Here is a 23041-nt window from a genome sequence, read left to right on the forward strand (position 1 = left end):
ATGATTAATGCCTTAATCTCATCTATTAAGGGATGGACTATAATGGTAGCAACCTCATATGAAGGATACTACATGAAATAATGCACAGAAAGTATATTGCAGAGTGCTTGTGCAGCAAGTCTTCAAACAATGTTAACAGACTGTTAAATTCTAAGAAAAGCTTACGTGGGTCCACAACGAACTGCGTTTGCTTAACACCAAATCTTGTGAGCTTTTCATCAAGATATCTAAGGAAATTTATGTACTCAAGAAAGGTGGGGCTCGTTAGGAGAGCACCTTTCTCCACCTGGCCCCAAGGGAGCAGTCACACACCTAACTCAAGGAAACCTTACAATGATTAAACTGAAATTAAAAACAGTAAGTTTTCATCACAATGTTAGGACCTAGGGTGACAAGACTGGTCTAATGAGTTTATACGGTGTATTTCAACAGATTTTCACTGATTCTGCAGCTTTTCTTCAGGAAATGTTGTAGTCAGGGTTTGCAAGGGAATGGATTTAATACAGGACACATAACTTATGGGATTATGTTATACTATTCACCCAAAATGTCAAATGCAGAGGAGCGCAAGAGATCTGTCCACACGCTGGAGACCCAAAGAATCCAGCTGAGGGTGAGGGCCTGGATCCCACAGATGTCTCATGCAAATCCATACCAGAGATCTGCGAAGGCCAGTAGTGGAAGCTACAGTCTGTGCCGGTGGGGTGAAGGATCTGTGCCACCAGGCTGAGGGATCTGCACAGGAGCCAGGAACTAACACTCAAGGTGACCAGAGCTCCCCATATGAGAACAGCAGCCAGGCAAAGACCTGAGCTCCTCCAGGAAAATCAACAGCACACAACCTTCCTCTCTGGTTCTCCTTCTATGTTGCTGGCAACAATCTCAGGGGAGTCTTCCACGCCCAGACCACTCAGCTCTGCTGGGCTCCATGTTGACCATCAGTCAATCCACCATGGGAAATACCACTGGACCAGAGTCTTAACAGGGATCCATTAAACACAGGACTCCACTGAAATGATGTGCACGCTGGTATTACTTCAGAGTTTCACAGAAGATGAAATAATAGTAAACAAAAGTAACCAATTACCTGTCTCCTTCTAAATCTTCCGTTTTAACTCTATAATTTTATCTACTTAACACCAAATTGACAATGAGGTGCTCTTTTAAAAATCAATGTTTTCAACAATTTTCCCCAATAAAAGCCATGGTACAGAAAAAACATTACTTTTTGAAAAGTGAAGAGAAATGGCTTTGGCTAATCAATTTTTAAAAACCTTAATCCAAAATGCATCAATCTTTTCACCCCCGTATGCTGATTTTTACCCTTAACTGTCAATAGTTTGCTTTTTTTAAGATTCTGTGGCACCTCCTAAGCTTCCCACACAGTGAGTCCTTTGGGAGAGTCAGCTGCGCGCACCTGAAACCCCTCAAGTTTCAACTCTTTCCTACACTTCCAGACACCTGCGAGTTTTGCTGGTTTCACTTTGTCCCAGCAGCTACCCTCTGGCTGCACAAAGGTCAATCCTCAATCCTTGCCCAGAATCAGCAACTAGCCTCGGGGGTAAAGTGGCTAGTAATTGGCTCACCAGGGCAAATCCGCTTTCCCCTACACTTCAGCTCAAGGTTACACCAATTCTCAGCTGCACCTAAAAATAAGACACCACCCCTCAAAATCCTCTAAGCCCTAGAGGCCTCTGACTAGCCCTTGATCTGGTAGACCTCAGGATTGTCAAATTCCTTTATTTCGCCCTCAGACACTCTTAATTCTAAATCACTCTCCAGACAATCTATAGAATGTAGATCTGCCAATTCAGGTTGGCACAAAGCATTTTGCATTGAAAATATTCTTAACCTGCCCCTTGATACCCTTTTTATTTTCCGAGATCCTCTTAAGGTCAGTCCATTACCCAACTCCAACCTCTAACTTGTAAACCAGAACTACTACAATTGATAGCCAAAAATCTCTGGAAAAAAGTTGGGTTCTAGATCATGGTTTTGAGTATCAGTTCATCTGGAACTTTCCCCTTAAGAAACATACACAGGCCTGTAGTGATCTCAACTCTCAGCTGCTCAACAGTACTTACCTGGTCTCATAGGCTGTTACTATTAACACTTTGCAAAAGGTACCGAAGGGAAATTAGCTTGAGAGTAGTTAAATAATCTGAAAATCTGCTTTGGGTTTTAAGTGGGGTTTTTTTTTTTTTTTTTTTTGGTACCAGGGATGGAGCTGGGGTCCATCCTTGCACTTGCGAGGCAGGTGGTGGAACCACTGAGCTACATCCCTGTCCCGTTTAGGTTTTAAAACATCATACAGCGTATAGATCTAGGCCTTCTGACCACTGAAGAAGGGAAGTCTCAAGAGTTTCCTTCAGAGCAAAACTAAGTGCCCCAAGGATGCCAATTGGTGGGAGGGCATGACCAGTTCTCTTCAGCCATTGTGTAAGTGCCTGGAGCTGCTGAATGCATTTGGAAAAGGGAGGTGGCATTCTGAACATGTGCTGGATGTAAGCAACCAGAGGTGAGAGGTAAAGGCAAGGCAGACTCTTGTTTCTGAACCACCTGTTACTGGCAACTGTCACTGCGCGGGAGAAGAGGGAACCAACTGGAAGGGATCCAAAAGAGATCTCAAACCAAGCACACCAGAAATGCTTTAGAAAGCACATTTCAGGGCAGGTTTGGCCCCACTGGATTCCTGGGGTTACTTTATTGTTTCAGTAACCAGAGCACACGATGTTTAGAGATCATCCTTACAGAGGCAGAACCCACATCATGCATCTCTGGGTCTACAAGTGATCTGGGCCTGCTGCCGAGGCTTGAGGGTAAAGTGTCTGGTCTAGTCCTATTACCTTAGGCTTTCTTTATCCATCACTCTGTTAGATTCCCTTCTTCATCTCACTCTCTCCTCTAAGAAAGTTCAACTCAGTTGAACCTTTAGAGCAGCAAACACAGGGAAGCTTGGTTGCTTCAGAAAAAGAAATCCAGAGGCCAACTATGTAAAAACCCTGTGAAATAAAGAGATGGAAAACAAAGATCATTTATACTCATTGTCCTGAACAAGACCATCTGAGAGGAGCGAGGCACTGTCAGAATGAAGTACATAATCCGTTTTCACATATATTTATGTATATAATCTGAAAAGGGAAAACAAGTAGGTAAAGTCCAAAACAGTGTTCCTAATATATTTTATGTCCCTAGATATATTTTAGAATCATCTGGGGAACTTAGAAGAATACAGATGTGTGGCCCTCACACCAGATATTCCTGTTTAACTGGGATGGAAGCAGCAGACTGGGCATCGATGTGTTTGTGGAATCTCCACAGGTGATACAAATGTGCAGCAGGAGTGACAATCATTGGTCTAAGGCCTCAGCTAATGTTCAGTCAGTTCAGAGAAAGTCTTGCAAATCAAATCACTGGGTTTGAATTCCCAAAGTTAATGCTGGGGGGGAAAAAAAAAGAAAAAGAAAAGTGGCAGAGGGAAGGGCATCACCTGTACCCCCGGCGGCTATGACTTCTCCCTTTACTCAGATATACTTGTCTGACAATTTTCCATTCTTTAGGTTCTGAGACGACCAAGGCAGACAAATCTTGATAACACATCAGAAAATAGCCCAAATGTTATTGCTGTATAATACTTTTATTAAGCAGTTTTATGAGGAAAAATACCATGGTTACTTATGTGTTACATCATATAATTTTCAGGCATGTCAAGAGTCCAGTGACAAATTACATTTGGAGAAAAGTTTTCAGATCTCGATATGCACACCACTCCTTTGTGAAATACTGAAAAGCGGCTCTGTACCTCAGCATCATAGGCTACAAGAAGCACCACTTGGAGGACTCTGCATTCCCTTCATGCTGTAGTTTTATTCCCCCTTACAGCAGACGCAGGTGCTTCCATTCAATAGCAACTGACATCCTCCAACTTACCAAAATCCAAGTAAGCCCCATACAGGGGACTCTGTGCAGCACGACCGATCAAGCAATGAAGCTTTCAGTCTTAAAACTGCAAGCAGGCTAAGCTAGTGCTCTGTAGAGGGGAATAAACAAGATGATGGATTCCTAACGTGCTATTTCACGCAGGTATCCCCTCAGCATTCAACATGACTGTTACAAAATCCAGTTTAGTATTCATACCACTCTTACTGCAGAAGTACTGTGCTATGTACAATTTATTTAACGCCAACTAATGCTGGAGCCAATACAAAACCCCAATTAGAATCCTAGAGGGATTCCACTGCTAGTAACTGAATTGTACATGTAACAGACATTTTTTTTCCCCTTCCCTTCCTTCTAGATCTAGCTTTTCACTCCAGAAGTTTAGGTTCACAGCAGAAACCAGTCCTTCAGTCTCCAGTTGTGTTTCACCCTTAAGGAGAGAGAAATGCCTAAACTCATGCAACTTTGAGAGACCCTTTCCCCTACCAGGTCGTCCATTCCATGGGTAACTGGAATCAGCAGCAAGAACTTGGCCTTAGTGATGAGTCAAAATAACTTATGGACATGCTCTTAAGACTATGCTCCAAATCACTAGGATGTGAGGATGCAGAAATCTGAGAATAGAATGGATTTTACACACACAAACATAAAACTATTGCATATCATTTGTAGTTGAGGTCAAAATTTTTAAAGCCCTCTTTCCCCAATTAAAAGGGAATTCTATCATCCATGTTGCTCCTTTATTTATACCCCAGGTTAATACAAACCCAATCTGGAGGTACCACTTCTTTCCAAACTTTAGCAGCACACATGGAGTACTGACAATCTTCGAATGTTTTATTTCAGATACACTAGATCAAGAGACTCAAAGTAGCTGGAAGAAAGTAAGAGGGCCTGGCTTGCTGGATCCTCTGAGGCTTGGCTTGAATTCTTTTACCCCATTTCTCTATCACATATGCTTGAAAAGCCAATTCTATTGACTGAGGAGGGTGTGCCCTCCAGGGGTACTGTGTGCAGTGATTAGGTCCCACTCAAGTCGAAACCTAAAGCTAGCTAGTGACCACGGTGTGAGGTTCTCTGTGCTGCTGAGATACCTAACCTATGAAGTAGTGCTTGACTTAAACTTTACTGAACTCTGACGAAGTTAGAGGAAAATGCACAGGGAAGCACAGAGAACAGGAATGACAGGAGGCAAAAGAAAGGTGTGCTAGCTACTGCTAAGTTCTGTTCAATGAGGTCCAAGAATACCATTAGGTTATTTCTGACTTTAATTTTTTTAAAAAAGGGTATTTTCAAGCTTTGAGTCACTTAAGCCTTTAGTTTCCCACTATCCATCCTCAGCTCGGGTACTTTTCTTTCTTTTCCCTGCAATCCGAATACTGCAGCTGTTTACGGCAATAAACAGCCTCACTTAAGGGCCATTTTCTTTTTTTTAATTAGCGTTGGCTCTGCAAAATTCTCATAGTAAAAAAGAAAAAAAAGTAATAAAAATAACCCTTTATTAACAGTAAAAACTATAGGGCTCATCTGATATTGAAGTTACTCATTTTCAAAATCTGACAAATACTCCTTTGTAGAAAATAAGCTACCCTTGTAACTGATCAATTTATAAAAGGATGAGTGAGTTGTACTTTGGGCTACCTTCCTCCCTCCGCACCTCCAGAAGTGTCCCCGTGACACACCAAGAGAGGCTTCTCAGGGCCACATGTTAGCAGGACAGGAGGACAATGAATGTGTCATCACCCTGTTCCTCTTACCAAGCCCCTTCCTCACCAGCTGGCTGAGAGGACCCGAGAGCTTCGGAAACTGACCCTGCACACTTCCACATTACACAGATCTCAAATCACCAGCACCAACACTTACTGCCAGCAGAGCCAGATCCATTTCACAGAAGTCTCTGGCCTGAGAGAAATTGGAGACCTTTTTTCCTGCCCCACTGTAGTGGTATACACCTGTGTGGAGTAAAAATTTTAGTACACATACAATTATGTTTCAATACTGTTGACAAGAAAAAACAAGTACAACAAAATCTTCCATGTAACCACTATGATTCTGAATCTTCCTAGGTGGCCCACTTATTCCATAGGTATGGGATAAAAACAAAATTCTAGTAAAACAGAAAACTAGATCCTGAGAGTTGGTTCTAAGTTGTACTTTTAAAAATGGCACACCATTCAAAAAGTGGTTTGGACCACAAAAAATTCTCCAGAAGTTAACTCTGGATGGCTAACTCACTTTTTACTTGCAACAATGAACAATTACCAAAGCACTCAATGCATTCCCTACAAACAGCTGCCACCTTACTGCTTTATAGCTGGGATCAAAGAAGTCAACACACCCAAAGATAACTGTGCTGCCAGCTCTGCTCGAGAAAGACAGTAAGGACAAAGCTGAACTATCCTGTAGGTGCCCTTTCACCGAACTCAAGGGCTATCTCAACCATCAAACAGTTTGGCTTCCTTAAATGCTCAATGTTCGACTTGCATTTATCTGCAAAATGGAAGTGCCAACATACCCGAGGGAAAATGTTTTATGTCTGAGTCTCAAGGGTGGAATGAATGAATATTTTTCAGCCTATAAACAGGTATCAGTGATGCTCTTCATCATCAAACATTTTTTATAAAAGAGTGTAAAGAAAAAAAAAGGGTCTTGTTAACTTTAGTGCAGAGTAACACTTTTCATGGTTAGGAAAACCAGAGATTTTTTTGGTCTCATGGCCTTATACATCTTTAAGTTAAGGGAATCCATTATGAACAAGAAAGGAGCCTAAATGGACTAATCTCTACAGCAGTGCCTCGTGTACTGATGTACATAGGGCTGGGCTGTACCAATGTAAGACTGTAGATATCTCTAGATTAGAGAAGAAAATCTTTACCATTTTTTAAAAGCCTGGAGTTCTTCAATACAGTTTAAGACCAATGAAAGGCATTTTTTAAATTAAAGAAAAATGTAGGCACACAAAAATCTTTCAAAGATGAAAGACACAGACATTTTCCCGATTCCAAGCCTATTTTACAGAGCTGTTTGCTCTGAGAAAGAGCATTTGGAAACAGGGCCAGGCCAGGTGAAAAACCTATGGGAATCTGCCATCCGATGAATCTGTGGCACCAAATTAGAACAAACAGGAGCATCCTGCCACATAGCGCTGAGTCATATTTCTTTCCTTTAGCAGAAGTAAAAGCAGTAACAACGTGGCCCAAGCCTGCAGCAGGCTAAAAAGGAGCTCTTCTGGCATCACTCATTTCTAGTGTGGGTTACTCAGGCTTCATACGACTTTTTCAAGGGGTTACTTACCTAATGAGTTTTGCATTAAAGGGGTCAGGTACAGGTTACTGAAAGTTATTAAAAGCAAGAAGCTGAAACGAGGGGAAAATGGGTTCTTTTGGGGCATGTGGTATCAAATAAAAACACAGGCTGTGTGTCACATAATGTGGGAAGAGAGAGAACCCATGCAAGAACAGCCTGCCCTGCAATGGGGCAGCTCTGAGTAGGACGCAGTCTAGCACAAGTCCATCCCTTGGACATCCGAGGTAGCAGTGGCAGAAGTGCCACCCAACAAGGATCCTAAGAGTCTGCCACTCTTTCACGTTAAGAAAGAATGCTTCCTGTGTAGTTATTCCTGCAGCTTCCGCAAACAGGTCTTAGCAAGTACCCACAGGCAGAAAGAATACATCTAGCGGGGGCTAGAAGGCTTCCAGTACCCATCCTCTCATATATATATGTGTTTTTCTTAAAATAAATTCCATGAACTCATAAAGCTCTCATCTGCAATCAAATGCAAAAGCAGAGCATCCTATTGAGAGGCTCTGAAACACACACATCAGCCTCAAAGCAAACCAGCCTTCCAGTCTCAGAGAAGACTGGCTCAGTTCACAGGCAAGGAAGAGGCCTCTCCTGACTCCTCAGAGGCGAGAAGAATGCCTTCAGATGGGCTTGTACAGCAGCGTGGTGACATATTTCTTCTTGTAGCGATGGGTTGCACTAAGGACCATCACACTGTCCTGTAAGGGAAAGAAGTATCGCTGCTAATTCATTAGTTCAGGCCACAGGCAGCTGTTCCCAGCCATCAGTCCTTCACAGCCACTCACTGTTAACAGAGATAATTTGATACAAAAGAAAGAGGTTGGTTTTAGAATCAAATCAGTTGCAATTCCAATCTGGATTCAGACCATCGTATTTGCAGCTGTGAGTAATTCATTTACAGTTTCTAAACCTTTTGTCCCCCTCATGATACAAAAGATAACCCCTATCAATGAGCGGTTCTGATGATTACAAGATAGTATCGGACAAAGAACTTCACACATAAAAAGTGCTGAAAAAATTCTAGTTTCCTACGTCACTGTCTTCCTCACTTCAAATTCAATACTAGGATTAAAACAAAGAAAAAAATGAAATACCCTATTCTCTAGGTCTAGAACGAAAACAAATACAACAAGAAAAAAGGAAAATGATACTAGTGAAAAACCATTTCCAAGCCTTAGCTTGGAATATTTATTATTCCCACTGATACCAGGAATGAACTCAAAAAGTTCTCTCTGATCTAAAAGGAACCAAGGAATCCCCCTCTACTCCTGAACGAAGTAGATACAATTTTCCTTAGAAATACATTTGATCCAATGGATCAATGCCAAATGGCCTGAACAATGAGAGAGCCATGAAAGGGTCAAAGCCAAGATGAACAATGATCAAGAACCTCCCCTGGGTCAGATCCAGTAAGAAGAAAGTAAGAGGGATCAGTTCCCAGGATGTGTTACAGACCATGGTTATAACACAGGAGATGGCAGGCCTATGAAATCAACCGACAGCCAAGGAGCAGTTAGAGGAGTAATGAAGTTCAGTCAGATCCCCCACACCCATGGGAATCCAATTTAAAAACCAGTGTATCTTCCTACCTTCCACCAAACTGCATTACCCACAATGATTGTTTCCCAGGTTAACATTCTGTGACCAGAGTATGATGATACACAGCCTAAATATGACTGAGAAGCAGGGCAGGAAGAAAGTTCAACCACAGGGGAGACTTCACAGAAACAAGAAGCAAGTAAGAAAAAGACCTACTTCAGGAGACCTGGTATAATGATATTTAGGAAAGAATATGGGATTAGGATAAGAGGACTGGACCTCAGTCCTGTCTCTGGTACTTACTGGCAATTTGACCTTCTCTGAGCTTTAGTTTCTTTATCTATAAAACAGGGGTTAAAAATAATACTTATCTCACAAGGTTTTATAAAAATGAAACTCAATAATAAATATATTTATATACTACCATATAATCTATTGAAGTCAGCTCTGTTAGTGATCTGTATAATCTAGCCACACCTAAAAAACGTTAAGTGGTTGAAAGAAAAATTACTGGGCCTACCCTAGATGCACTTACTCACTCTCTAGGGATGCAGCCCCTGAATTTGTATGGACACAAACTTCCCTAGGTGATTGTGATGATCATCAGCCTAGTCTGATAGCCACAGAGCTATACAACTGTATTCTAATAGCCAAATCATAAGTGCATGGCAAGGGAGAACAAAACAGATATTTTCAAGCCAGAGTCCAAAGCAACAGAAAAACAAAGGCCTCCAGAGGTATGGGAGACAGGGAAAATCTGGACACTTTCTTCTGTACCTACTGTATAGGAGGATGCAAGCACTTGGGTATCTGACGAAGGTGCGTGAAAGTAGTTCAGTTCCACATTTTAAAAGTGGAAGTCTTATTATCACATTCAACCATTTTTTGCACAGGAAGCTAAACTGATTTTTCTGCAAATGAACTCCAACTACAATGAATTCAAACTTAAGTGGGTGGCATAAAGGTTCTAGCCACCAGATAAGAAACTGGGAAGCTAAAAAGTCTATTCAATTATGGGATAGTTCAGCTAGTCAGAACCAGATACAGAGACTAAGATTTAAAGACAACTCTCTAGTATAAAAAAAGTTTATCTATAGTTAGACCATTACTATCAGCTTCAGCTTTGATAAGTATTAGAGCAAGTAACAACTGTAGAATAAGCATTACCCTTACCCTCTCCTTGCAGGGAGCTGTAAAGAAGCAGAACTACCACTTACCTTAATGGACAATGCATAGAGGTGGTTTAACATAACGTGGTTGGGCTCAGGGAGTAAGGCTGGGTCACACTGAGAGAGAAAAAAAATCAGTTAATGAGATTAAATGCACAGCAAAGACAAATAGCCAATGCTTTCTCAGAACACTTTGGGACTGCTAAGAACTCTAAACTAGAACACTTTATCTCCTTTAAATAACATAACCAGGGCTGGGGATTTAGCTCAGTGCTTTGGTGGCCTGCCTTGCAAGCGCAGGGACCCGAGTTCAAGCCCTGGTACCAAAATAAATAAATAAATATAAACAAATAAATAAATAACATAACCACTCCAATATATACAATAATACATTTCCATTACAGAGAATTTGGACAATTTTCAGTCCACAGCACAAACACAACCTCAGCATCTACTAATGTTCCTTAATAGAGCTAAAACAAAATCCTGCCTACAATAATGGAAGATTTGTGTTAAGTGGTAAAAATAATCTTACTGGGAATCAATTATAATGAATAGAGATGTAAATCATAAGCAAAAAAAAAAAAAACCCAAAAAACTGTAATCCTTTTGTATATCCACCAAGCAATCTTGACTTGGAACAGAAGCAGCAGACACTTGTAGTAGCATGTAGCATAGTTCGGTCTTGATAAACTGTGAGGTCAGCTTCTTCAGTCAAAACTCAGCCATGGTAAAAGGAATCTTTAAGTATAATGCTGCTGATTATGTAACGATTCATAGTCTCGACATACCTTTGTAATAATCTCACTCTAAGATTACTGAATTTTGGCCCACACTGTCCTAGAGAACCCTACATGCTCAGGATACTCACAGAAATATTAGTGTCCTTGTTAAGAATAACTTGAAGTAGGTGAGGAGGAAGGATGGGTGGGGATTTGAATCTCTCCTCAGATCGAAACGCATACATTTCTTGACCATAAGGACCTGGGGGTGAGCTGGAAAGATCTGAAAGATATTTATGTAAAAATGAGGGAAAGTTGGAAAAATGAGTAACAATACATGGACAAAGCTATCAATACATGCCCATTAATATTAAGTACTATTATTAATTGTTAAATGTTAAATATTTGATATTAATGTTAAATACAAAAGCCACGGATCATAAACTTGTGGCCTACTGGATCTACAACGATTAAGGTAGCAAAAGTCGAAGACCGAGGCATCCTGGACATAAAGCACAAAGTTCCCTAACATGGCAACAAGCCGTGAGAGACGAGAGGTCGAAGATCTAGACTCAGGGATGAGCTAATCTGTTTATCAGCTGAACGACTGCACAAATCAATCCCTTTACTGTGATCAATCTCCTCATAATTCTCTTCTACCTTTTTTACAGTGTTTTTGAGGAAATCGAAGAGATAATGGATAATTAAGATGCCTTATAAACTTTCAAACAATGTGAAAAGGTTAAATTTCCTCTTTTTTCTACCTAAACAGCAAATATTGTTATAAGCTCTCTAAGACTACTGATATTATAACAACTGCAGCAGTAAGGAGAAAATGTAATAGCAGTCATTAGGAAATTGTAAACTAAAACCATAATAAGATACTACCTCTTACTTACTAGGATGGCTGAAATAAAAATGACAGACTAACAAGTATTGGAGAATTGAAACCTTCATTCTACAGTATTCTAATTGCTAGTGGGAATGTAAAACAATACAGCCATTTTGGAAAAGTTTGGCAGTTTCCCAAAGAGTTAAATATAGTTTCCTTATGACCCAGAAATTATATTCCTGGGTACATACCCAAGATAAAACATATATCCACACAAGAACTTGTAACTGGATGTTCATAAAAGCATTATTTACAATAGCCAAAGAGTAGCAACAATCCAAATGTCTACCAACAATGAATGGCTAAACAAAATGGTATGTCCATATCATGGAATTTTACTCAGTCATAAATGAAAGTATAAATATATATTACAACACGGATGAATCCTGAAAACATTGTACTGGTGAAAGAAGCCACACACAAAAGACCACAAATTATTTGACCTTATTTATATGAAATGTCCATAATAGGCAAATCCATAAAGACAGAAAGTAGATTTGTGCTTGTTAGAGACAAAAGAGAGAAACAAATGGGAAGCTACCGCTAAAGTTTCTCTTACAAATACTCTGAAATTTTTAGTAATAACAGTTTCTGAAGTAACAGTTGTACAACTCTGACTATACTAAAAATTGCTGAACTGTACAACTTAAAAGGGTGGATGGATGTTATGTGAATTATATTTCAAAACTATAAAGTATACAGACTAAATGAAAATGAAAGTTTTGTTTAAAAAAATTTAACGTAGCCCAGACATGGTGGTATAAGGCTGTAATCCCAGCATTCAGGAAGCTGAGGCAGAGGCCAGCCTGGGCTACATAGTGAGTTCAACTACATAGCAAGAACCCATCTCAAAACAAAAAATAATAAATAAAATATTTAAAAATTAAATAATGTTTTATTGTCTCCCCTGACCATGATTTTAATAACTACTTCATTTAAAGAACTCAGATTTCAGTTAAATGAAGCAAAAGAAAAAAGTAGCATGTGCTATTAAGTAATATCTTTAAAATACATAGAATTTGAAACTTCTTAAAGCACTTTCAATTACAAAACAGGACTGCAAAGTACAAAGAGTTTTTTCCTTTTTACCATAAAAAATACAAATTGGTTAAATGATTTGACCAAAGTCACATATGTAGCTAGATATATTACATGAGAACACATAAAAACTCATCTATAAATTCCTAATAAAATGTATGCTAAGCCTTACCTCAGTGGAGGGAAATTAGGTCAAAGAGGAAATAGAGAAATATCAAAAGTATACTAACCTTCTCACTATATAATCTGGGGGGGGGGGGGGTACTGGGGATGGAATTCAGGACCCTGAGCTTGTGAGGCAGGCAGCAGAATCGAGCTAAATCCCCATTCCCTCACTATATAATTATGACTGCCTATTATTCATTGGTTGCTTTGCCTTTGCCAGAATCATATAATGCAAAAATGTAGTCATAAGAAGCTGCATAATTCATTACTTTTACACCCTTTGGGTCACTGCTAAGAAGAATGTACAGCTTAATTGAGCTTATATAATGAAAATAATTATTTGCAAATTTTCCCTAAACAGGTAATTATTGTATAAAGATTATTCTTTCAAAAACTTCACAAGTCTCCTGTGCCCTGAGATTCAGATATGCTCCACTTAAGGTACGGTGATTGCACTGAGTCCAAGCTCCTGGTTTTACAATCAAGGAACCGAGAACCCAAAAGATTGAGGGACTTGTCTGTGATGGCAAAACTAGTTAGCAGCAGCAGGCCTTGAACTCACAGCTGAAAAGTATGCTCAGTGGAAATACAGTGCATAGTTCTTCAGACAAGAATATATGTCTTATTAGCCGGGCATGGTGGTGCACGCCTATAATCCCAGCACTGGAGAGGCTGAGGCAGGAGGATCGCTGTGAGATCGAGACCAGCCTGAGCTACATAGTGAGTTTCCAGGTCAGTCTCACTACATAGTGAGACCCTGTCTCAAAAAACCAAAAAAAAAAAAAAAAAAAAGTCTTATTGTAAAATAATAACCAGTAACTGAATGTGGTTTGCTAACTACTCACTAGGTAAATACAAGAAAAGATAAAGACCTTGAAAACAATAGAACTACAGGAAAGAAAAGTATACAGGTCTTTTTTTTTTTTTTAACCAGTTTTTAAGCAAAAGCACCCAAAATTTCAAGTACATACAAAGGAATTGTGATTTTTAATTTAGTTTTTAACTAATTTCCCCCCAAGGAATACTATACTAGTAGGATCTCATGAAACTACTGAATTGCCAAGTGAGCTTTCAAACTAGCAAGATTAAGCTGCAATAGCTGTAAGAAAAGAAACCAGGCATTTCTAACTTGATTAATACCATCAGAAGTCAATGGAAAATATTACTAGAAATATCTTTTCAAACTCTACAGGCTATAGCCTATTAGAGGTCTATAAAAGATAAAATAAAAAAGTGCATCACATCTAATAAAAAGCAAACATTACATCAAAGGGACCTGTGTTAGAGTTGTGTGTGTGTTAGGTTGCAATGCAAAACAAATGTCTGCCTGTGGATCCCAGTTAACAAGTCTGAAAAAAAAGGGCTGGGGATTTAGCTCAGTGGTTTCTCTGCCTGATTCACAAGGGCAAGGTCCTGAGTTCGATCCCTGGTACCAAAAACAAGTTTGAGATAAAATACACAAGACTGAAGGGGGCCCAAATATTTGCAGGATACATAAATATACAAAGGATTCAGAAGACTCCTGAGAAGAAATGGAAACAGAAAACTTAAAAAACACTATGGGGAAAGAATATATAACAAAAGAAAGACACAGCAAGAGAGGGCAAATACTACCAAATTACCTCGACATGATGTCTCAGAGCTTTCCATAGAGTCTAGCTTTAAAGCATCAAATACTTCAAAATCAGATTTCTTGACATGGATCAAATTGTTAATTGTGCCAAGCTGACTGGTAACCACAGGCTGAAACAGTGAATAGAAAAAAATTATTGAATCCCCTTTTCAAATCCATCCCTGAAGGCCATACAAAAAATAATATAGGAAACCAAAGTACTATACAGGTCTTCTACCACAGAATGTGAGACAGACAGAGAGAGAGAGAGAGACAGAGACAGAGAGAGAGAGAGAGAGAGAAATCCTCTAGCATAGGGGGCTATTGTCCATCAATCCTGATAACAATGAGGCTGCTAAACCAAAGTCTGTCCTTGGCAATGTGCTTACCTCTGATGGATCATGAACCCATTGTCCATCCACAAAGAATTTGTATTGGTGCTCTCCCTCAGGGAGGTCCAGGATGGCAACAAAGTCATTATGGCTACAAAAGAAAACCAGTCAAACAAGCTCTTTTTAGAAAACAGAACATGAAAATCATAGTATACCAATGACCTCTCATGTTCCTAAGCCTCTGAATTTGTCATGGAAAAAATGTGTAAACCCTTTCTCTTTTCTTATCACCTTGGACATGTACTTGCCAACACTCAACCCCACCCCCTACCCACCGCAATAAACTGTTTTAACCAGGTTTTGGAAAAAAATTAAGTCAATGATTCCCTAAAATTTATCTCTTCTGTACAAATATTTTGATAACTCATAAGTAAAGATAAAGCAACAGTTAGGCTTAGGTACAGCAGCGTTTCAAAGTATTCTGTCCCCGCCAAAAACAAAACAAACAAATTAAAAAAAAAACAAAAAACAAAAATCAAAGTCTTCTGTCCCTACTTTGGTGAGACTTTTCTAGAAAAGGACTTACTATACAAAGGATTATTCTGATAAAGGTTAAATAGTAATGAACTATTTACTGCTTTGCAAAACAACAGTGACAATAACAAAAACAGAAAAACAAATAACATTACTACATAGCTACACAGAACTTAACAGTGTCATCTTTCTTCATCTTAACAGTGTAGAAATCAAAGCAACAGAACCCAGCCAGTTAAGACTTGTTGCAAACAAAGAAAATATCCGGGATACTCTCTCCTAAAGAATGTACCCACAAAGCTGTTACAAACGCCCTTGAGGCAATAATTCTAAGTAATAAAAAGATCTCTGACTTATTATGAAACAATGGCATAGATACAATAAGTAGCCACAGAAAGGGGCATGTTCTTCACAGAGTTCTTTGTAGGAGAAAAGCAATCCAGCCTGGTTTCTATTCTAGAAAGTTAGCTCCTGGACTCTGTAGACTCAACCACACACATCTTCACCTCTTAATCAGTGGAATCTTGGTGCTCCAATTGTTGAAAGACCCAGAGATGAAGACCTCCTTGCCTCCTTCAGACCAGCGGATAACAGTGGGCCGGGCCTGCTGTGTGGGCTTTACAGAGTCGTCCAAATCCTGCTGCCATGATACAAAGTCTTTGTCCCCAGGTAGCTGTAAGAAGGAGTAGGTCATCCCTAGAATAAATTGTGACCCAAGAATTCTTAAAAGGTTACTCTTCTCCCCCAGGGTAAGGTGGGCTACTAGGCTTTTAAGATTTACAGCTTTTAAGATTTAATATTAGCAAAAAAAAAAAAAAAAAAAGATTTAATATTAGCAATTAAATCTATAGTCAAACTATAGAAAAAAGTCTCTGTATAATTACTACACTTATGCCAGGGATTTTGTGCTCAGTAGTTTAGAGGCTCCCAGGAAGACTACAGACTGTGGCAAAAGGTGTGGCATTTTATCTTTGGGACAGATCGGATTCATCAGGAATTTCCAAATTAAGAATTCCAGATAATGTTTCAGCCTTCACCTGAAAACCATGAGAAATATGGTGGGGATCATAGCACCCTCATAAACTTCATACTGTTACTCAAATAAAAAGTACAGAAATATCCATACTGAGAAAAACATACAATAAAGACACTGGATTAGAAAAAACACATACTACTCAAGTTTACAATATCTGAGGCTGAGGCAGGAGGATCTCTGTGAGTTCGAGACCAGCCTGGGCTACATAGTTGAGTCCCAAGTCAGTCTCAACTACATAGTGAGACCCTGTCTCAAAAAAAAAAAAAAAAAAGTTTACAATATCCTTTCAATGCATGCAAAACTCAAACAGTTAAACATTTGTTAAGAATGAACCCCTGAAGCTCCCGCAAGGACTTCCAACAGAAGAGAACATATTTAACATGTGCCTGAAGAGCACTGGGACTTAGAAGTGCAGTGACATCTAAAACTTACAGATGGAGACTGCCTCAAGTTCAAAGCCAGGCTGATAGCATAGCAAGGCCTTGTCTCCCCGCCGCCCCACAGAAAGGTCTGTTTGTTAAGCAAAAGCAATGAAGTCCTGATGTCATGAGCTTGATATTTTAAAATGTAAATTATTTTTATTTAAAGTTGGTGAGAAATGTTTTCATTAAAATATATTTTACTTGGACTGGGGATTTAGTTCAGTGGTTCTGCCACCTGCCTTGTAAGTGCAAGGTCCTGAGTTCAATCCCTGGTAAAAAAAAATTATATATATATATTATTTTTAACCCCCCCAAAAAAAACTATAGAAAAAGACTCATCTAGGGCCAAAAATGCTCAAATGGCTAACAGTTTAACATGAGTCTATAGATCACTCTTTCAGTCCCTCAGGATATTAAAAATTATCCTTACTGCCTATTACTGGTTTAACTCACAGGAGGCAGGCAATTATGATATGCTTCTCAGTACCTCCGAAGAGAAAAATATAAAGTATGGCTTTCTTAAAAAGCAAGTCAGGTAATGCATTTTTAATTTTCTGTACATTATGATGTGTTATCAGATCAAAAACTCTTTCTAGCTGGGGAGAAACTGCCCCTCCCAGGGTTAGCCAGTTTTGCTTTTTAGTATGTTTGTGATACATAATAAATACACACTGTGGGGAGCTGGTATATATACGAATCACATCACATAATCTTTTTTCTTTTTTTACCCTGCCCCTCCCTCCATCTCCATCCCTTCCCATCTCCAGAAGATCTATCTTCTTTTTCCCATCTTTTATTTTGCTCTTTAAATTATATGTTAGGTTTCTCATATAAGAGAACCATGCAATACTTAACCTTCTGTCTCTGGTTTATTTCACATAGCATTATGATCTCAGGTTATCAATTTTCCTTCAAGGGACTGACATTTGACCTTCTTTGTGGCTGAGTAGTACACCACTGTGCACAAATACCAGATTTTCCTTATCCTTTCATCCATTGAGGGACAGATAGGCAGCTTCCAAGTTTTAGCTACAGTGCGTTGGGTATGCATGAATCATTGTAACATGACATCTGTAACTCTTAGGAAGAGACCCAGAAGAGGTATAGCTGTTATCAAATGGAATCTTTATTTTTAGTGTTCTGAGGAATCTTCATACTGATTTCCTTACTGGATGTAGTAGTTTACATTACCACGAAGAACGCAGGTTTCCTCTGTCTCTCCCTCCCACAACCTCACCACACTTCTTTGGTTTTGAGTTCCTGATCAGAGCCATTGTTTCTGGAGTTAAGACAGAAATCTCGGTGTCATTTTGATTTGCATTTCCTTAATGGCCAAAGAGGCTGAACATTTTTTCATGTACTTACTGGCAATCATACACTACTTCTTTTGCGAACTGTCTCTTCATTTGTCCATTTTTCAATCGGATCTTTCACTTTTGGAGGTCTATTTTTTTTTCAGTTATTTATATATTGCAGATATTAGTCCTCTTCTGAGAAGTAGCTGGTAAAATTTTCCACATTCTATAAGTTGTCGCTTCACTCTTGATTTTTTACTTTGGTATGCTTTTAATTTGATATACAGAGGTGCCTCATTCACCAACACTTCTATATGTGAACAATTCGCTTCATGCATGGAAGTGTTTGGCAGAATTTTTCTTCCACTCACAAATTTCACATCGCGTGAATGTGACAGCACCCATCTTCCCCCAAATTATGCAACAAATTAAGTTTGTGCACCACTGTACCACTGTAACCCCATTTGTTGGTTTTGGGTGTTCTGTTCAGACAGTCCTTACCTGGACCTATGTCTTCAAGAGTTTTACCTATTCTACCTTCCATTAGATTGTTTTAATAATATCTAGATTTCTGGTACATTTTAATACAGGGTGAGAGAGATGAGTCTAGACTCATTCTTCTGCATGTGGATAACCAGTTTTCCCAACACCATTGTTAGATAGGGCTATTTTCTCCAGCGTATGTTTTTGGCCCCTTTGTCAAAGATCAGATGGCTGGATGTTTCTGCATCTTCTATTTTGTTCCACTGATGTATGTCTGGTTCTGTGTCTGTACCATGCTGGTTTTTGTGACTGTTTTGGTTCTGGTTTTTTGAGACAGGGTCTCTCATTATGTATAGCTCAGGCTGTCCCTGAATTTGCTATATAGCCTAGTTTGGCCTTGAACTTGCAGCAATCTTCCTGCCACAGCCTCCTGAGTGCTGGAATTACAGGCATACCAAGCCTGGCTTCCCATTCTGTTTTCATCACTGTTGCTTTGTGACATAACTTGAAATCCAGGATCACTTTTTTTTTGTACTGGGGATCGAACGCAGGACCTTATGCTTGTGAAGCAGGTGACAGAGCCAATGAACTAAATCCCCCACCCCTCAGGATTGCTTTTGCTATTCCGAATCTCTTCTGGTTCCATATAAATTTTAGAATTGTTTTTATGCACTAGTTTTATAAAGAATGCTATTGTATTCTGATTGAGACTGCACTAAATCTATGTATCAGTTTTGGTAACATAGTCATTTTACAATATTGGCCCTGCCATGTAGGAACAGGGGGTATCTTTCCATTTTCTAGTCAGGTATACATTTTTACAGGCAAATATAAGCTTGTAATGAAGGTTACAGATACTAAAATTCCTAAACTAACTCATCAACTCTATGTTACACAAAGAAGGGACATTAAAAATTAAAAATCCAAGGCCTCGGGATGTAGCTCAGACATAGACTACTTGCCTATCATGCTCACATCCAGGGTTTAATCCCCAGCCTGGCAAAAAATTATTTAAAATTAGAAATCAAATAACTGAATTTATAAAATTGGAGAAGTTACAAAATCTTAGATGCTCACTTATGCCAGGCTTATACTAATTATTTCAGGGGTAAGGATGCAAATTTTTGGAGCTTCAAGGAGCAAAAGGTCAATAACACAGCTTCCTTTAACTAAGGCAATTCCATCATCATATGAGATTTTTAGGATTCTAAAAAAAAAAAAACTGTTTAGTTTCTTTTCATTATTCTTCTTTAAGACCAAGAATTGGCAAACTACAGCCAGTGAGTTAGATGTTTTTATACAGTTTTTATGGGAAAATAGCTATGCTCATTTGTTTATCTACCTACTTTTATGCTACAGCAGCAGAACTGAGTAGTTGCAACAGAAACTGTATAATCTGGCCTGTTATAGAAAACTTCGCTAACTCCTGCTTTAGGTAACTTAATGGTAAGTAAATAGGTAACTAATACTTTACAGTATTGAGTCAAAACATTACACAATAAAATAATGTGCATTAAAAGGAAAAAAACACTAGCTTGTTTCCTTTTTCAAAAACGGGAAAGTCCATATTGTCACTATTCTTCAAAGCTACAGTATGAAAAATTAGAAGCATAAACCAAAGAAAATGACAAAAATATTGAAGGGACTTTTATAAGGAACTGGCTTTAGAGAAAATCTCAGTCTCCATATTCTCAAAGCAGTGCACTCTGGCTGCATTTGAATTATAGGAACATATGCCTAAGAATAACCCTAATAGTTTGATTCAGATATAGGATTTGGGAGATGAAAAGCTTCCCAGACAATACTGTGATTGTGTTAAAACAAACAAACAAACAAAACTCTCATCTTTTAAGGTACACCCCAAAATGCTACAGATAATATTTGTAATAATATCTAGTATGGAAGGAAGGTATTTCCTTCAAAAGAATTGGTTGGGGGAATAATGGGCTGGGGAACAGATGATGCATATTCGCTTACAATTTGATTACTGTTTCAACTGGGTAACAGGTACAAAGAGTTCACTTTATTGTATTCCCTACTCTGTAAATGTTTCAAGTTTTCCATAAATTGGCTGGGAATTTAGCTCAGTGGTTCCACTGCCTGCCTTGCAAGTGCAAGGTCCCCATCCCTAGTACCAAAAAAAAAAGAACAACAACAACAACAACAAATCTTGAGTGATTCTAATGCACAAACATTGGAATGTTGAGAACCACTGAATTATTGCAATGAAAAAAGGCTGGCACTCCAAGCAAAATAGGCCCCACTACCACTGTTTCCATCAATTACTTTTAGGACAGGATTTTCAGTTTAGAATTTGAAAGCTATGAACTATTAATACGCCTAGCTTTGGAGCAAAGCCCTTCCACTTATGCCATGACATTTCTGTGGTAGGAATGAATACAGCTGACTAACAGAAAGATTGTTTATTCTGTTAAACAGTCAACAAAAGCACCAGGAAAAGAGGCAAAAGGACAATTAAAATTACAATTTGAAGATGTTTAAGTAGAGGGAAGAAAGTAGATTAAGAACTATAAAATTTAGATTTGTATGACACCTTAGGAATTATCTGAACCAATTTTCTTATTTTACTAATGGCAAGACAGAGGTGAGGAAAAGAAGGATCCAAAGTAGACCCCAATTCCCAAAGAGTGACCTAGCTCTCATTCAGGACACCAATTACTGCTGTCACATTTTGATAAATTACACTGTACCTAAATCCTGAGTCATCAATGTAGGAAAAGGGTAAAAAAATACAATGAGGCCTGCCATCTTGAGAAAGTAAATTCAGATGGCTAGTCAGCCCAAAAGATGAGGAAGTCCTGAAGTAGGAGAGGAAACCCCTAGAAATGCCCTTTCAGTCACTGTCTCTGTGATGACGCTCTTATGCAGGATCCAAGAAAATAAGCCACAGAATCCAAAATTCATGGGCTACCAATGTGGTAAATAAAACTCCATTTATTCTCTGATACCCAGTTCAGTGAAAAATGATGAAATGTGAAAACTCAAACATCTCCAACCTCCTCAATCCCTCAATTTTCCTCTTCCACTCTAGACAAATTGAAGGAATTAAATGTGCTTCATGTTGACAATTCTTAAAAATGACTACTGACACAGCAATGACAATCACAATGCTGTGAGCTCCACCTGTTTTCTAGAGGAAGAACAAAAATTTCCTCTTCCTGAAAGTTGTTAGAAGTGGGTTGTCCTTTTCAGACCCAGGCAACATTCTGAAGTCCTCATGGGGATTGGAGAAATCTGGAATTATTGGCTCGCTCACTTCAGGAGCAGCTGGGCGTGCAAGCAGCACAGCCTCAGCCACCACAACTACAAAGTATGGGATAAAAATTGAGCAGTCAACCAAATGATGTCTTTTATCGATCCCCAAGACCAAACAAAAGTATTCAGATAAGCGGTGGCTGCTCAGAGCCATGCCAAAGAGGAGAAGGATCAAAAGGGCAGAGCTCCTAGAAGAGCAGAAATGATATAAACACACAGAAATTTTGAGGGAAAAGAAACTCGTTTTGAGGTAGGACAAAAAAAAAAAATAGGTAAAAAGGAGACGAGGAAAGGCATTTTTAAATTGTACTTTTGATTTAAAAATGCAGGTTCAGAACACAAATACAGTCCCCCCCTAAAAAAAAAAAAATTCTTAAGACCCAACGCGCCTTTTAAAACCGTAAAGACCCAATCAATAAACCTGGCCATTCTTTTACCTGCAATTGAGCTTTGGCCATTCCCTTTCACTTGCAAATGGACCTCTGCCAGACATATATATATATATTTTTTAAACTTATTTTCCCCATCAGTGGAGTTGCTGTCACCTGAGAAAGGACCACCATCTCCTCTACAGAAAAAGCCCACTGTCTTTCCTCGCCTCTTTCCATAGATTCACAGGGCCCTCAGGTTCCAGCCCAAAGTCCCCCATAAGTAAGTACACCCAGCCCCAGACTGAGGCGCCTCTCTCTCTCTTGCACTCTATTTCTCTGAGAGCGTATTTTTAAAACTCTGTCTAATAAATCCCTTCATGCCTCTCAACAGTCCTGCAGATTCTTTTTCTCCCTACGGAGTTGGCGAGTTGACCCTACAGGTAGGATGCGAGCCTGTTCCTCATCTCCACTTTGAGAACCTCCCGGGGGCCCGTCCGGGGACGATTTTAACCTCGTCCAGGCAAATGTGAGAAACCTGTCTAGGGCCAGCAGCGCAGACAATCCACCGTCGTTAGTTTTCCGCCCCGGGTTACAACCTACACACTCAGCCACCTTCTGTGGCCCGGACTGGTCGGAACGCCAGGAAAAACAAGAATTTTTCCTCTAGGTCGCGTTCTGAGGCGGCGCCGCATGAATAATTTATCGCCCGACACATTCATCCCTGGAAAATACTAAGCCGGTTCAGCGTAAGGAAAAAGACCCCAGAGGGGAGGCGGCAACGGGGAGCTCGGCGGCGCCTACCTTGGAGTCCGGCAGGCTGAAGACGCTGGGGTCGTCGGTGCTCCCCACCATGATCTTGTGCTCCTTGCCCGCGCCGTGGCCGCCCGCACCCTCGCCGCGCGTAGCCTTGGCG

At 39.5% G+C, this 23041-nt stretch overlaps 1 protein-coding gene across 1 annotated transcript; it reads right to left on the bottom strand.

Moving 5' to 3' along the window:
- Positions 1–4270: 4270 nt before the first annotated feature.
- Prkab2 (protein kinase AMP-activated non-catalytic subunit beta 2) lies at positions 4271–23035 on the bottom strand. The gene is made up of 8 exons (XM_010623144.3): positions 22930–23035; positions 15752–15918; positions 14769–14862; positions 14390–14510; positions 10822–10955; positions 9999–10067; positions 9085–9121; positions 4271–7940 (listed from the first exon to the last, which is right to left on the bottom strand). The coding sequence occupies exons 1-8, from the start codon at positions 22978–22980 to the stop codon at positions 7921–7923; spliced, it is 693 nt and encodes a 230-aa protein (XP_010621446.1). The 5' UTR covers positions 22981–23035; the 3' UTR covers positions 4271–7920.
- Positions 23036–23041: the final 6 nt, after the last annotated feature.

Source organism: Fukomys damarensis, unplaced genomic scaffold, assembly GCF_012274545.1.
Source record: "Fukomys damarensis isolate Sample0158 unplaced genomic scaffold, DMR_v1.0_HiC HiC_scaffold_33, whole genome shotgun sequence".
Lineage (NCBI taxonomy): Eukaryota > Metazoa > Chordata > Mammalia > Rodentia > Bathyergidae > Fukomys > Fukomys damarensis.